This window comes from Benincasa hispida, chromosome 10 (genome assembly GCF_009727055.1).
Source record: "Benincasa hispida cultivar B227 chromosome 10, ASM972705v1, whole genome shotgun sequence".
NCBI classification, from domain to species: domain Eukaryota; kingdom Viridiplantae; phylum Streptophyta; class Magnoliopsida; order Cucurbitales; family Cucurbitaceae; genus Benincasa; species Benincasa hispida.
This window is the reverse complement of record NC_052358.1, coordinates 18,694,434-18,707,419: the sequence shown is the minus strand read 5'-3', so window position 1 is coordinate 18,707,419 and position 12,986 is coordinate 18,694,434. Positions and strand designations below refer to the sequence as shown.

Below are 12,986 nucleotides of genomic sequence, written 5' to 3'. Positions count from 1 at the left end.
CAACATCACCACTCGATAAGCTTTATATTTTAGAGGTAAAACCGAGTAGATAGCTAAAGACATAGTCCTGCAAGATGGAATTCACTCCTACCCTATTTCAGAGTTAGCAAATAGGTTGTTCCCTTAAGTACTAACTCCTAGTCTTGAACAAAGAGCCTCGCCCTCTCTATGACTGAGAGGGACTCGATTTATTAGTAGAACCATAAACCATTGTTCATTAGTGATCAATGGAGACTTAAGAAGCAAGATGTATTACAGGAGTAAAACGGTAATTTTGACCCAACTGTAAATACGAACAACCTGTGAATGATCAACTTACTGATCATGGTTAAATCAAGTTGACAGAAATATATCTACAATGAGGAGAGTGCAACTACTGGGCTTTAGTGAAGTGTCCCAATAGTTAACAAACATTGGTTAATTTGATTAAAAGAGTTTAACCAATTAATCTCGGATCGTTTGAGCTCATGATCTGTAGGTTCATTAGATCCCCCTGCTAGCTCATATTGGACTAAACCTTATAATAGTGTGACGAGTGAGTTTGAAGTGTTCATATTCAAATTAGGGAATAAGCATTAAATATATGCGATATATTTAACGATGTATCATTCAATTGGGAATTGAATGATAAAGAGAGAGTTGGAGATATTTAAATAAGATTTAAATATCAAAATAATGAATAAAGATTCATCACGATTAGTGTTGGATTTAATAATTGAATATTAAATTGTTTAATGAATTATTTAATATTAATTTGATTTAAAATTAATTATTTGAATTAATTTTAAATTAAATGGAATTAATCAAAGTTGGTCAAAGTCAAATGTTGACTCACCAAGCTTTGAAGGTCAAAGGTAAAAAGTTGACTTCATTAAGTGGGAAATTCCAAAATTAGTTTTGAATTAATTTTGAATTAAAATTGTATTTAACTAAAACTTGACTGAAGTCAAATGTTGACTTCAGAATAGTCAAAAGTCAAAATGTTGATTTCACTTAGTGGAAAGATCCAAGAATGATTTTTAATGAAAAAATCAACTTTTAGTGAATTAGTGAATAATTCATTTGGCAAACTATTGATTCCATAAAATATCACTTATCGCACTAACTTGAGTGCATTTTGAAGTGTCAAAATTTGGTTGACTCAATTTAGCATGAATTGCATGTAATTGCTCTATAAATAGGATATTTTGATAAAGGTTAAAGTTCTTGGCCATTTTGGTGATGTTCAAGTTAGTTGAAAAACAAATTTTTATTTGCAACTTAGAGTTTCTAAAAGAGTTTTAGAATTTAAGTCCTCAATTCTCTCTCAATTTCTATTCTAAATTCATCCTTAATTTAGTCACTCGCCGAATCCCATCATCCCGTTCTAAGGTCGGAGAATAGTCAAGAAGACCCTCGTGGTGGTTCACAACTGGTTTATGAGAAGATTGGAGCAGAACTAGTGGTCAATTTGGAGCTACAAAGATTGTAACACAAACCCTAATTTCAAAGTTATTTGCATGCATGTTTTATCTTTAAAATTAATGAAATTTAGAGTGCTTAAGATCCAAATTGTTTCTGCATGCATGTTGTTTATTCTTACAACTGAGTATTTTATACTCATCCTTTTCTATGTTATGTTTTTTAGGTAAAGGCAAGAGCAGATCGACGAATGACAAGAAGAATATGTGACTGCCTAAGAGACTAGACTAATGCTTCCACATATGATTTTTTCCATATCTTTCATGTTCTAGTTTTAGCAAACAAGTGTTTGCATTCTTTGATTGTTTTATTTATTCATTTATTTGATTTATTTTTAATTTATGTTAGGGGTACCCGAGCAAAGATTTTATGGGTTTTTTTTTTGTTGAAAACTCTATATTTAGTAAAAAAAAATATTTTGATTCTTTTTGGTTAAATCGCAAGAAATCTATTTTCAAGCTTATGCATGTATGTGGTAACGTCCTACTAGTCTGTATTAGAAAGTTGGGTCATTACAAGATTACTTGATTTGGGAAAACTACTTACAATCTTGGTTTCATCCTAATCGAGTTCCACCTAACCCTAGAAAATGATAGTTCGGATGTACAATAAAAAAAAGTTAAATTTTATTCGAATATTAGGATCGCTGATCAAGAAAAACTATTTCAACGAATTCTCTAAAAGTGTGCTAGTTGTGAAAGGTGAAGACATTTAAAGGTTAGTTTTGACATTTACAAAAGCATTTTTAATCATTTATTTAAGGGATATTTTCATATTAATATTTTTTTAAATTTATTATGAAAATATGGTATTTTTGAATCTTACTATTTATTGATCTCAATCACCACTCTCATTTCATTCTCTTTTGGGAAATTCTCCATTTAGTTTCACTAGGATCGAGTTACCGCGAAAAATTATTCCTCATTTAGTTTTTGAAAAATAAAAAAAAATAAAAAAAAATAAAAAATAAAAAAAAATTATTGAATAGTTTTAATGAAAATGGTTAATTTTCCCTAAAAAATCATTTAAATGATTATTCTACTGACAATTACAACATAGGGCTAAATAAGGCTAGTTATTTACAAATCTAGAAAAATTCTAGTTACTACAAATATGTCAATTTAAGTTCGTGTTTTTTCTTATTCCGATTTTTTCCTCTCATTTACTTATATATGTATAGATAGATTTGATTAATTAAAGCCAAGTTTTTTCTTTTCCTTCTTAAACTCTATCTTTCAAAATTTTCAATTTTTTTTTCAAATAAGATCTAAAATTGAACTAATTATCATCTCAAATTAACTCAATTTTGGCTCCAAAAATTCATAATTAAAGAGAAATAAATCCTAATAATTTAATATAATTAATTTAAATTTACTTGAAACTTGAGATGTTACAAGTTTTGTGTGAATTGGATTGTTGGAAACTCAAAAATAAACTATGGTGTGATCTTTGGGATTTGTAATGATGGATCGGAGACCACATTAGATGAATAATAGCTTTGGTATGTAATGGATTGTGGTGTCGTATTTGTAATATGTAATGTCAATGATATACTTATTATTGATACTCCTATCGTGATCAATTAGAGTAATGATAGACTTCTATATACTTCTATCAAAGTCTATCAATAATAATAATCAGATTGCACATATAGTTCTATGAGAGATTAATAGTGACCTGCTTCTACAAAAATAATAAAATAAAATAAATTATATACTTAAAATTCTATCAATGATACTTTCTATATATTGCTATCAGGTCCATCAGCATAGTGTAGGTTTTAGGTTCTCTTTGACCTCAAATTATCAAAGTGGCTGCATATGATTCGACTTTTGCCTGAAAATTGTATTTCTTGTCAACTTTTTTAAATTAGTTTACCACTAGTAGACATTAATACGCTTCTATCATTAATAGTACGTGATAGTTTTCAATCACCGCCTATCAGTGATGAATAGGGCATGAAAATTGTATTTCTTGTCAAGTTCTTTAAATTAGTCTATCACTGATAGTCAGTGATATTCTTCCACCATTATCTATCACTAATAGAAAATGACATACTTCAATCATTAATAGTTAGTGATAGTTTTCTATCACTGTTTATATATGATACAAAGTGATATACTTCTATCATTGATAGCAAGTGATATACTTCTATCATTGATAGCAAGTGATAGTCTTCTATCATTGTCTATCAGTAATAGAAAGTGATAGTCTCCTATTATGAATAGATAGTAATAGTCTTCTATCATTGTCTATTAGTGATAGAAAGAGGGAAAAAAATAATAGTTTTGAAAAATGTTGTGATAGGTCTTTGCAACGTCTTATGCACAGTTGTGTAGTCCACACCATAGAAAGTATATGGTTGTTTATAGCGTTTTCAAAACATTATAGAAAAATTCTCTTTTTATAGCATTTGGTTATACATTGTAACCCTTTCATAGCATTTGTTCAATGTTATGAAATGCTAGACTTTTTTATAGCATTTTATAAATGCTATAAATACATTCTTTGAATAGCACATTTAGTCTTTGTGAAACATAAGATAGCATTTTTAAAAATATATATATAGGATTTTTTATAGCAAGAATATGTAGTTGTCATGACTATTATAGCATTTATTTGTAGCTATAATTATTTACTTAAGAAAGCTATAATATGCCTTTAAATTGTCAACTTTTTCTATTAATAGCATTTATAAACTTTTTATAGCTTGAACAAATGCTATTATTACATCTTCTATAGCTTCTCCGATATGTTAATCATGCTATTATTGCATTTCATATCTACTACACATTAGAATTCAAATAAATATTACATGTAATCCAAAAAAAAATATATAATCAAAATCCAAATACCTCTAGCTTAGTTGTGTTTATGGCCAAGACATTACATGTTTGAATAGTCCTTCATCAACCTATAAAAAATATCAATTAAAGAAAAATTCAAGTAAAATGATCGAAATAAATAAATAAATAAAATAATCGATAGAACAATATACATACTAATGAAGACTTTGTCACAAAGCCATGCACCTATGCAATACTACCGATTGCATCTGCAACAACAAATAGAATTCACCTAATAAACAACAAAAAATAGAATTCTTTCTAAAAGATCTGCACCTTTAATAAAAGCTCTACAAGTTAAGAAAAGCACCTTAAAAACGTTAACTAGTAATGAGATCCATAAAATTTCAAAAATCAAATCCACAAAAGCCTTATCAAATCCACAAAGGCCTTAAAACCCCTATTCAAGGATTTTCCCACTTACTGCAAATCAACTTGTTGAAAAAAGAAGATCTTCAATCTCGTTGCCCCAAGCAAACCTATGTTTCCAAATAAGTGGGAAGGCAAATGGATTAATGAGCTTTGTTGATGACTACAACAGAAACAAATGGAAGACTGCAAAGTAGAAATGTAAATGTCTTTTTTTTAGGATAAGAAACAATTTCATTGATGAATGAAATAATGCAAGAGGATACTAAGCACCCTATTTATAACAAGAAAAAGATAAAATGTAACTTCAGAAGTAATTTTAATACCAAAAGATTGCATTGTAAATGAATAATTAAAGCACCTACATTTGCGGACTTGGATATGTCTTTGAAGATTGTAGCATTCCTCTCCTCCCAAACCTTTGATATCACCGCACAAATGAGGCTAGACCAAACTTCTTTAGCGGCATAGCAAGGGTAGTCTTTCCATAGTATTGAGGCATGAGTGACCCACTTCCCATAATAGGAACTTGACTCTTTTAGGACATGGAAGCTTCCGTATCTTTTTGAATAAACCAGATTGGTCAGAGGATGACGAAGTCGTGGTTAAGAGGTATATCAACGATTTTGTAGAGAAAACGCCATATCCAACTATTCTGTTGATTAGATAAAAAGATGCTGGGAACATTCTGGCTAAAAACAGCCCATACACAAATTTCATCATCTTTCAAATGTCTTCTCAAATTAAGGGTCCAAGACTCGTTTGTAGAGTCCCAACCCTCAGCAATGGATCCATTCTTAGTTTCAGCGAGATCACGAAAAGTTTTGGGAAACTAATTTGAGGGGAGATGTTCCAATCCATTGATCATTCCAAAAGGAGGTGGAATGTCCATTCCCTACTTTGATTAATACATTGCTACAGACAAGGTCCTTTACCTTCAAAATGTGGCACCATGGACTTTTTGAAGATGTATGCCGTGAAAAGGAAGGGAGTTGAACGTAATGACTTGACCCATACTTTGCCTTGATGGAGCCTCTCCTTCGTGTTTGAAATGCCAAATCCACTTTGCCAATAGTGAATTGTTTCGGTTTCTGATGTCTCCAATGCCTAAGACCACCCTTGTCTAAAGGGAATTTGAGAATGTTCCAACGGAGAAGGTGGGAGGTGGAACTATTTCTGTAAATGGTAATGTAAAATGTTAAAAAAGGAACATTCTACATATTAGGAATCTCTTTCCTAATCATGTAGTTGATGAACATTACTGGAATTAAAAGATCAACAATCAAAACCCAAAACTATTAGACGTCACAAATTTAGATATAGAGCAAGAAATACAAACCATGTTCTCAATTTTGTGACTAGAAATTATTCCTGCAAAATCGCAAAGAATGCAATAAATCAGTGTAGAAACAATTACAACAATTTCACACCAACCAGAAAACAGTAAAGCTAGCTAGAGAGAGAGGACAATATTCTTTTAAATTAACAGTCACAGATTCATTAAGCTAAAATGAATATACTTTTGATTGTATAGTGTGCAGCAGGGAAATTACAAAATTAACATCAACTTGACAGATTCATAGATCTAGCACCATATGTTAGAGAACAAACCGACGTATTGAAAGCAGTAGCCTTCACACTAGATCTACATCAGTGTCCTTACAAAGGCTTTTGTGTTTGTTTTGAAGTCCATACATGATGCTCATTGTCATAAGTTTCTAAAGGTCAGATACGGTATAATAACAAGCATTTATGTAAAGTAGTTGTATGTTAAAAAGAAATGGGGCATAAATTGGTGTAGTGTGAGGCCTTCTTATTGTAACTAGCTAAGAGTTGGTTGGTTGGTTAGTTAGTTGATTGAAAGTTTGTTGCTTGTTAATATTCTTTTCAAACTTCTGTAATCATTTCTCATATATTGGTTTGTTCTTGGGTTGTTCTCGGGTCCTCTTGCATTGGTTTGTTTGGTAATAGTCTCCTCCTTCTTGGTACGTTGATTTGGCAATGTTCCAGAGGTGTTTTGCCATGGTTGTTCTGTTGAAGCTCAACGAGGGGACTGTTGTGGGCAACCACACAGTTGCTTTCTTTGATAAGTCTTTAATTATTTTGTCTCAGAGCTCTCTTCAATTGTAGTGGCAAGTGTAATAGCATCTGCTAGGTATGCCAACTGGTGTAGCTTTACAACCTCCTTGATTTCTTCTCGAAGACCAAGTATAAATCTTGATACCAACTGCTGTTCTGTTTAGTTTAAAAAATCTTTTCTTCATCATCTTGAGTAGTTTCGGCCAAGATTTGATTGGAGGCTTTCCACGGTATCTTCAGTGGTTTCAAGTTGCTCCCACCAAGCTGATGCACTTCGTTGGAACTTGAAAGCTACTAATTTTAATTTCTTCTCATCCAGAATGCTTGCACATTCGAAGAAATTTTCGACCTTAGTGACCCAATCCAAGAATCCCTCGACATCCATTCGGCCATCGAAACTAGGAAGATCAATTTTCATCTTGTACTCGGTGTTTTCTTGATGAGTTTGGTGTCTTCCTCACTGCATCCCCAATCTTTTTTGGATTCCATAGTAGTAGTTCTCTCCTTCACTAGATGAATCAGAATTTTGCATCATATACCCCATACCACAGTTTTCTTGGGGCGAAATCTTGATTGGTGTAGGTTTCTTTAAGCTGGAAACTTGTTTGGCCTCTGTTCTTGGAAAGGTAACTCTGCAATCTTGGCCTTTCCCGGGTTTCTTGTTGGTTCTTGCCTTTCAAATGGGATTCGATCCTCAGCTTTCTCCTTATTTACGCCTGAATCTTGTGGTTCTTGCATGCGAATTCCACCCTTGATCCACTGGTCAATGTGATCTTGACAGTCCTCCATGGGTTGAATGTTCATGTGTGACAATACTTGGCCTAACATGGAACGGATTTCTCCCATTCCCCCTTCAATTCGTCGACTGACTTTTCTACCGAACATCACCGAGTTTCCACAGCCTTTGTTGATGAGGATACTTCCGCGTCCATAATGAATGTAATCCAAGAAGAATGCGCGTTGGATCGACGCTTTGATACCACTTGATGTAATGCTCCAAGAATTCAAGAGAGTAATCTTGTATAGATGAATAAAATGGGAGGCTATAAGCCTATTTATACATGCTAGACAAGACTGGTTACCTAGGCAGCCGGTCAACTATTTAAGAAACCAGTTTAACAAAGGGAATACAACCTTTTTAAGTAGCCGGTTTACAAGCATAAAAACTACATCAAACATCAACTAATATTAAAAGTAAACAAAGGAAAAGTGTTATAACTCCTGCATCAACTTATGTCGAAAATTTACCTTTTTTCTTTCACTTCTATAGCCTAAAATGCAGAAAGCTATACTATTCAAATGTTATAAAAAGACTATTTTCTTGTAGCGACTTCTATCACTGATAGTTAGTGATAGCCTTCGTCAATGATCAAAAGTAATATACCTTTACTTCTATCATTGATAGTGGATTATTAGTGTCTATCAATGATAGACATGGATCATGGATGGGAAAAGCAAGCCGACGTGAGTTTATTTGGAGCATGGGCATTTTGAACTTTTTGCATGAGTTGGAGCAAATTTTTGCTATATTTGTAAATTGTTTTGGGCTTTACTATGTTTGTAATTAATTTGGCGCATTTTGCTATATATGCAAACAACCTTAATTCTACATGGAAAATTTTAATTCAAAGAGAAATTGCTTAAATCTCCAAGTAGCAGGAACTAACTGCCTATGAGAAGTTTGTTTCTTAAAAAAAAATATATAAAAAATAATAAAAAGATAGACTACCTATCGAATTATTTATATATACAATCTAAATCTTAAAAAGATGTTCAACTATATGATTCAAACATATCCATTATCTTGGTCATTCAACAATAAAGCTTGAAATTGTATAATATTTATAACAATAAAAATGAAAATGAAAATAATAAAGGTAAGCGAGGTGGGAACAAGGAACCAAATGTTTCCTCCACTCCTTCCCACATCCCCCATCAAAGCAGGTCATATATACTCTACATATATAATATATATATGTGTGTGTGTATATGTATATGTATAAATATATATCTCTAAGCATTATATCATGGGTGAATGCCATATAGATGCTTATAAATTCTCTTCCCAAAATGCTATTAGAAATTTAATGCTACAATAAGATGATATAATTGTAGCATTCTACAAAATTACAAGCTAATATTCACGGCTTAACTCCAGCCAAGGCTAGTTTCTTTCAATACAATGCAAATGTGCTACAAGAATGATTGTTTATTACAGGTACTATTTTTTCAAAATGATAGCTCCCCTCTATAATAGACCTGTAGGTCAATCCTTTTCTGAAATGATAGCTCCCTCCACAAAAATCATGTTAAGGTGTAAAACGAAACATTAAATTGATTTCGAATAATCAAATGTATAATTCAGAGTAATTCTAAACATGAGATGAAATTTTTAACTATTTCAAAATAGCCACATAAACCGCACAATCATAAATCTCCAACCCTAGAAGATCAGCACCTAAAGGACACAAACACTTGTATTTTGATCAATTTTAACACACCCATATGCCACAACTATCAAACAACAAATAGCTTCCTAAATGCCAGATCTCTAACACATACATATTTATTGCCATGTTTCCCAAAAAAACAAATCTCATATTTCCCTATCCAAGTAATTATCAGATAGTTGTACAAAATTGAAGAATGAAAGATTATCAACACTATTGGTACTGGTACCTACCCTACTTTGGTTCGACAAACAATAAAGCTCTTAATCGAGAAAGAACTATTTCCCTAAATTAAGGAGGACCAACTCCGAAAACTAAGTAGCAAGTTCTCTACTTATTTTCTACAATGGGAAATGTGGCATTTGGGATTGTTTGTTTGCTGTTAGTTGTGGGGTGGGAAAATCGAATCACTAACCTCGAGATTGATAGTACAAGTTTTATGTTAGTTGAACTATACTCATTTTGGCGATTCTTGGTTGTGAGTTGACAACAGCTGCATGTATTTGGGCATGAAAGCTTTAGCTTGCAATGATTCCCAATGATCACGAAGAAGTAACTTAGTACTGTAGTGGAGATGAGTATTCATATCATATCCAAAAGCCTCCATTTTATTTAAAAGAACAAGAGCATGGTCTTTTTTGTCCTCCACATGAAGAAGATGGCTCAACAGTCTATTACAAATTCGAGGCATCAACATAAGACCTTCTTCTAGCGTATAGAGAAAAACATCCACGGCCAGGTCGAGTTTTTCTACCACACACAACCTGCCAATCAACATCACACAGCTTGCTGAACTTATATTCATTTTGAAGTCCTTGAGAACAGAAAATATAGCAAAGGCTTCGGAAACCCTCTTGGCTTGACACAATCCAATGAGAAAAATGGTGTATGGAGCTAAGTCGAAATCTTTTGATTCCATGTCCATTTTGAGTAGTCTCCAGATTGTTGTCTTAAGCTCTCCTTTATCAAAACTTTCCACTACTATTTTGACCTTTTCGTCTTCCCAGCCACGAAAATTCCTCAGATACTTCATCCAAACATTAAAAGCTAGTGAAATATTCTTTTTTCGACACAACCAAGTCATGATGGATTTGTAAATAGAAGAATCAGGCTTGCACCCTTTCTTTACCATTTGTTCAAAAATCCCTAGTGCATCCTCATCCCTACCAACTCTATAGAGCCCATCTATTAAAGTCCCGTATGTAACTGAATCTGGCAAGCGTCCTTTGAGTTCCATCTCCTTGACGAGCTTGAAAGCACCATTAATGTTGTTATTCTTGCAAAAACCATTGATTAGGATGTTATAAGTCCTAATATCTGGCAAAACTCCACTTTCAACTAGCTGCATAAGAAGCTTGTAGGCCTTAAGAACCAATCCTGATTCACATAATTGCTCCATCATAACTTGGAGGCTGGCAGTATCAAGAACCTTATTGGTGCCCTGAGAAAGCCGAAGAAACAAAGAAGGTTTTCTTCCTATCTCCATTTTGCAAAATAATAGGTGAGCTTCCTCAAGCCTACCGGCTTTGCAAAGTCCATCAATGAGAGAATTGAAGGTCACAACAGAAGGAATGCATCCAAGCTTCTCCATTTCATTGAATACACGTTGTGCCTCACTTACTAGCCCATTCTTGCACATGCCACAAATGAGAATGGAGTATGTGTGATTATCAGGAAAACAATTGTGATTTGAAATCTCGAGTCTAAGAGATTGAGCCTTATCCAAATAACCCAGATCACAAAACCCTTTAATTAAAACATTGTAACATGCAGTATCTGGACTAAACCCTCTTTCTGTCATCTCACCCAACAGTGCCAATGCATCGGTAACCCGGCCTTCTTGTGATAAACCTTGGATCATAATAGTATACAAGATAACATCAGGCTTGATGTTTTCCCTCAACAATTTTTGGTACCACATATGTGCTTCATCATATCTCCTAGCCCTAAACAAGCCATTAATTAAACAACTATACCCATTAACTCCAAGAATATGGCCATCCTTTTCAAATGATTGCAACAATGCAAAAGCTTCATTCAAATAACCTAACTTACAAAACCCATTAAGTAAAACATTATAGGTTACTACGTCTGGACTAAACCCACTAGCTCTCATCTTACTGAACAATCTTTGAGCATCATGAATTTTCTTGGCTCGACACAATCCAGAAAGAACAATCGAATAAGTTATCTCATTGGGCAATATTCCTCTATCAGTCATTTCATCAAAAAGTGCAAGGGCATCTTGAGTTTGAGTTTTACTCGTTTTACAGAATCCATGAATCAATATGCCGTAGGTAACCACATTTGGATTCAAATTACACTTCAGCATCTGATTATATACTGCTAAAGCTAACAGAAATGCTTCTTTTCGCACTAGAAGATGCAAAATCAAATTGAAAGCAAAAACGTTGGGCTTACAGTCAAAATCCCGCATCAGACCAAATGATTCAACGGCCTTCTCCTCCATCCCCGCTTTTAAGTATGCCTCAATCAACACAGAGAAAGCATCCGATGAAATCTCAATTGCTGAATCCTTAAGCTCTTGAAGAGTTTTCCAATATAATTCGAAGGCATTGTCCTTTACTAACCTGTCGATGATCAAATTCTGCGAGGCGCTACAGCAGAGACGCTTTCTCCTTAACGACCAGATAAAAAGTCGAAATCCAAGTCGGGGATTCGGCTGTTCTTGAATGACGGAGGTAATTATATCAGACGATATATGGGGCGATATGACTTCCAATCCATCTTCGAAAGAATCAACAGTTTCGATTATGGTAGAGACCTCATTGGAAGTGGCGATTGGGTCAGTGGGCGAATGAAATGACTGGAACCATGGAGGTTTTGGGACTACATAGGTGATTATGGGTCGAAAACAAAGTGGTCGGACCTTCATCAGGGACTCTTACGCTGAGATTTCTTCTCGCGTAACAACAAAAGTCACTGGTTTCGCAGTCTTTGTTATCTACGACGGCGATAGAAATTAGAACTTCCAAATCGACAGCAATGGAAAATACATTGATTGGATGGGCTATGAACTCTCCGTTCTTGATCAGTCGGCACTTCGTTCTGAGCATTTGCTGACGGGCGAAGATATAGTGGAAATTACCCTGTTTGTAATAAATGGAATTTAAAATCATTTCTGCTGTTTGAAATGAGTAAAAAAAAAACGAATTTAAAAATAAAAATCATTTGAAATCTTGTTTTGATCAAAAATAGGTCGGATATGGCAATATTTCAAATTAAAATTCACCTGATTCCAAATTTTCCCTATACCGAAATATAGAAGAACAAAAGAAGAAGAAGAACTGACCTCGAGCCGTGGGAAGAAGAAAGAAAATGGGGAGCAGTGAAGGCCAACAATAGCAACGGGGAAGATGAGAATGAAGAAGAAAGAAATACAGAAAATAAGAAAAGAAAATGTTACTCTCTATGGTGTTTTTATTTTTTTCATTATTTTTTTAATAGTTTTTAATATAAATATGTAATATAATTGTGGAGAAATAAAGGATATTTTTTTTTTTTTCCCCTCCTTCTAATACTAAATATCCCAACCATAAATTTCATGTTTTCGTTTTGTTATTTAAAATAAGTTTCTTTTCCTGATTTAAATTTCATTAGATTGATTGAATTCTATCAAAATAAAAATTTTCAATTCATTTTCATCCTATAAAATCTAGTAACAAAAAGAGTTAACAATTACGATTACATTTACAAGTTTTAGATTTATTAAAGTTGATTTGTTTTATTAAACGAGGTCCATGTGATAACATTTTCGTTT

General features: G+C 33.3%; 1 protein-coding gene across 3 annotated transcripts; it reads right to left on the bottom strand.

Moving 5' to 3' along the window:
* Positions 1 to 4,117: 4,117 nt before the first annotated feature.
* On the bottom strand, positions 4,118 to 12,655 carry LOC120088176 (pentatricopeptide repeat-containing protein At1g79540). 3 transcript variants are annotated; one of them, XM_039045286.1, is made up of 7 exons: positions 12,519 to 12,655; positions 9,621 to 12,315; positions 6,016 to 6,047; positions 5,042 to 5,852; positions 4,732 to 4,786; positions 4,464 to 4,516; positions 4,118 to 4,375 (listed from the first exon to the last, which is right to left on the bottom strand). In XM_039045286.1, exon 2 carries the CDS (start codon positions 12,099 to 12,101, stop codon positions 9,663 to 9,665), a length of 2,439 nt encoding a protein of 812 aa, XP_038901214.1. In that variant the 5' UTR covers positions 12,102 to 12,315; positions 12,519 to 12,655; the 3' UTR covers positions 4,118 to 4,375; positions 4,464 to 4,516; positions 4,732 to 4,786; positions 5,042 to 5,852; positions 6,016 to 6,047; positions 9,621 to 9,662. The 3 variants fall into 3 exon arrangements, with proteins under 3 accessions (XP_038901214.1, XP_038901215.1, XP_038901213.1); XM_039045287.1 differs by having other exon boundaries at positions 4,464 to 4,539; positions 6,016 to 12,315; XM_039045285.1 differs by having other exon boundaries at positions 6,016 to 12,315.
* Between the last annotated feature and the right edge of the window lie 331 nt (positions 12,656 to 12,986).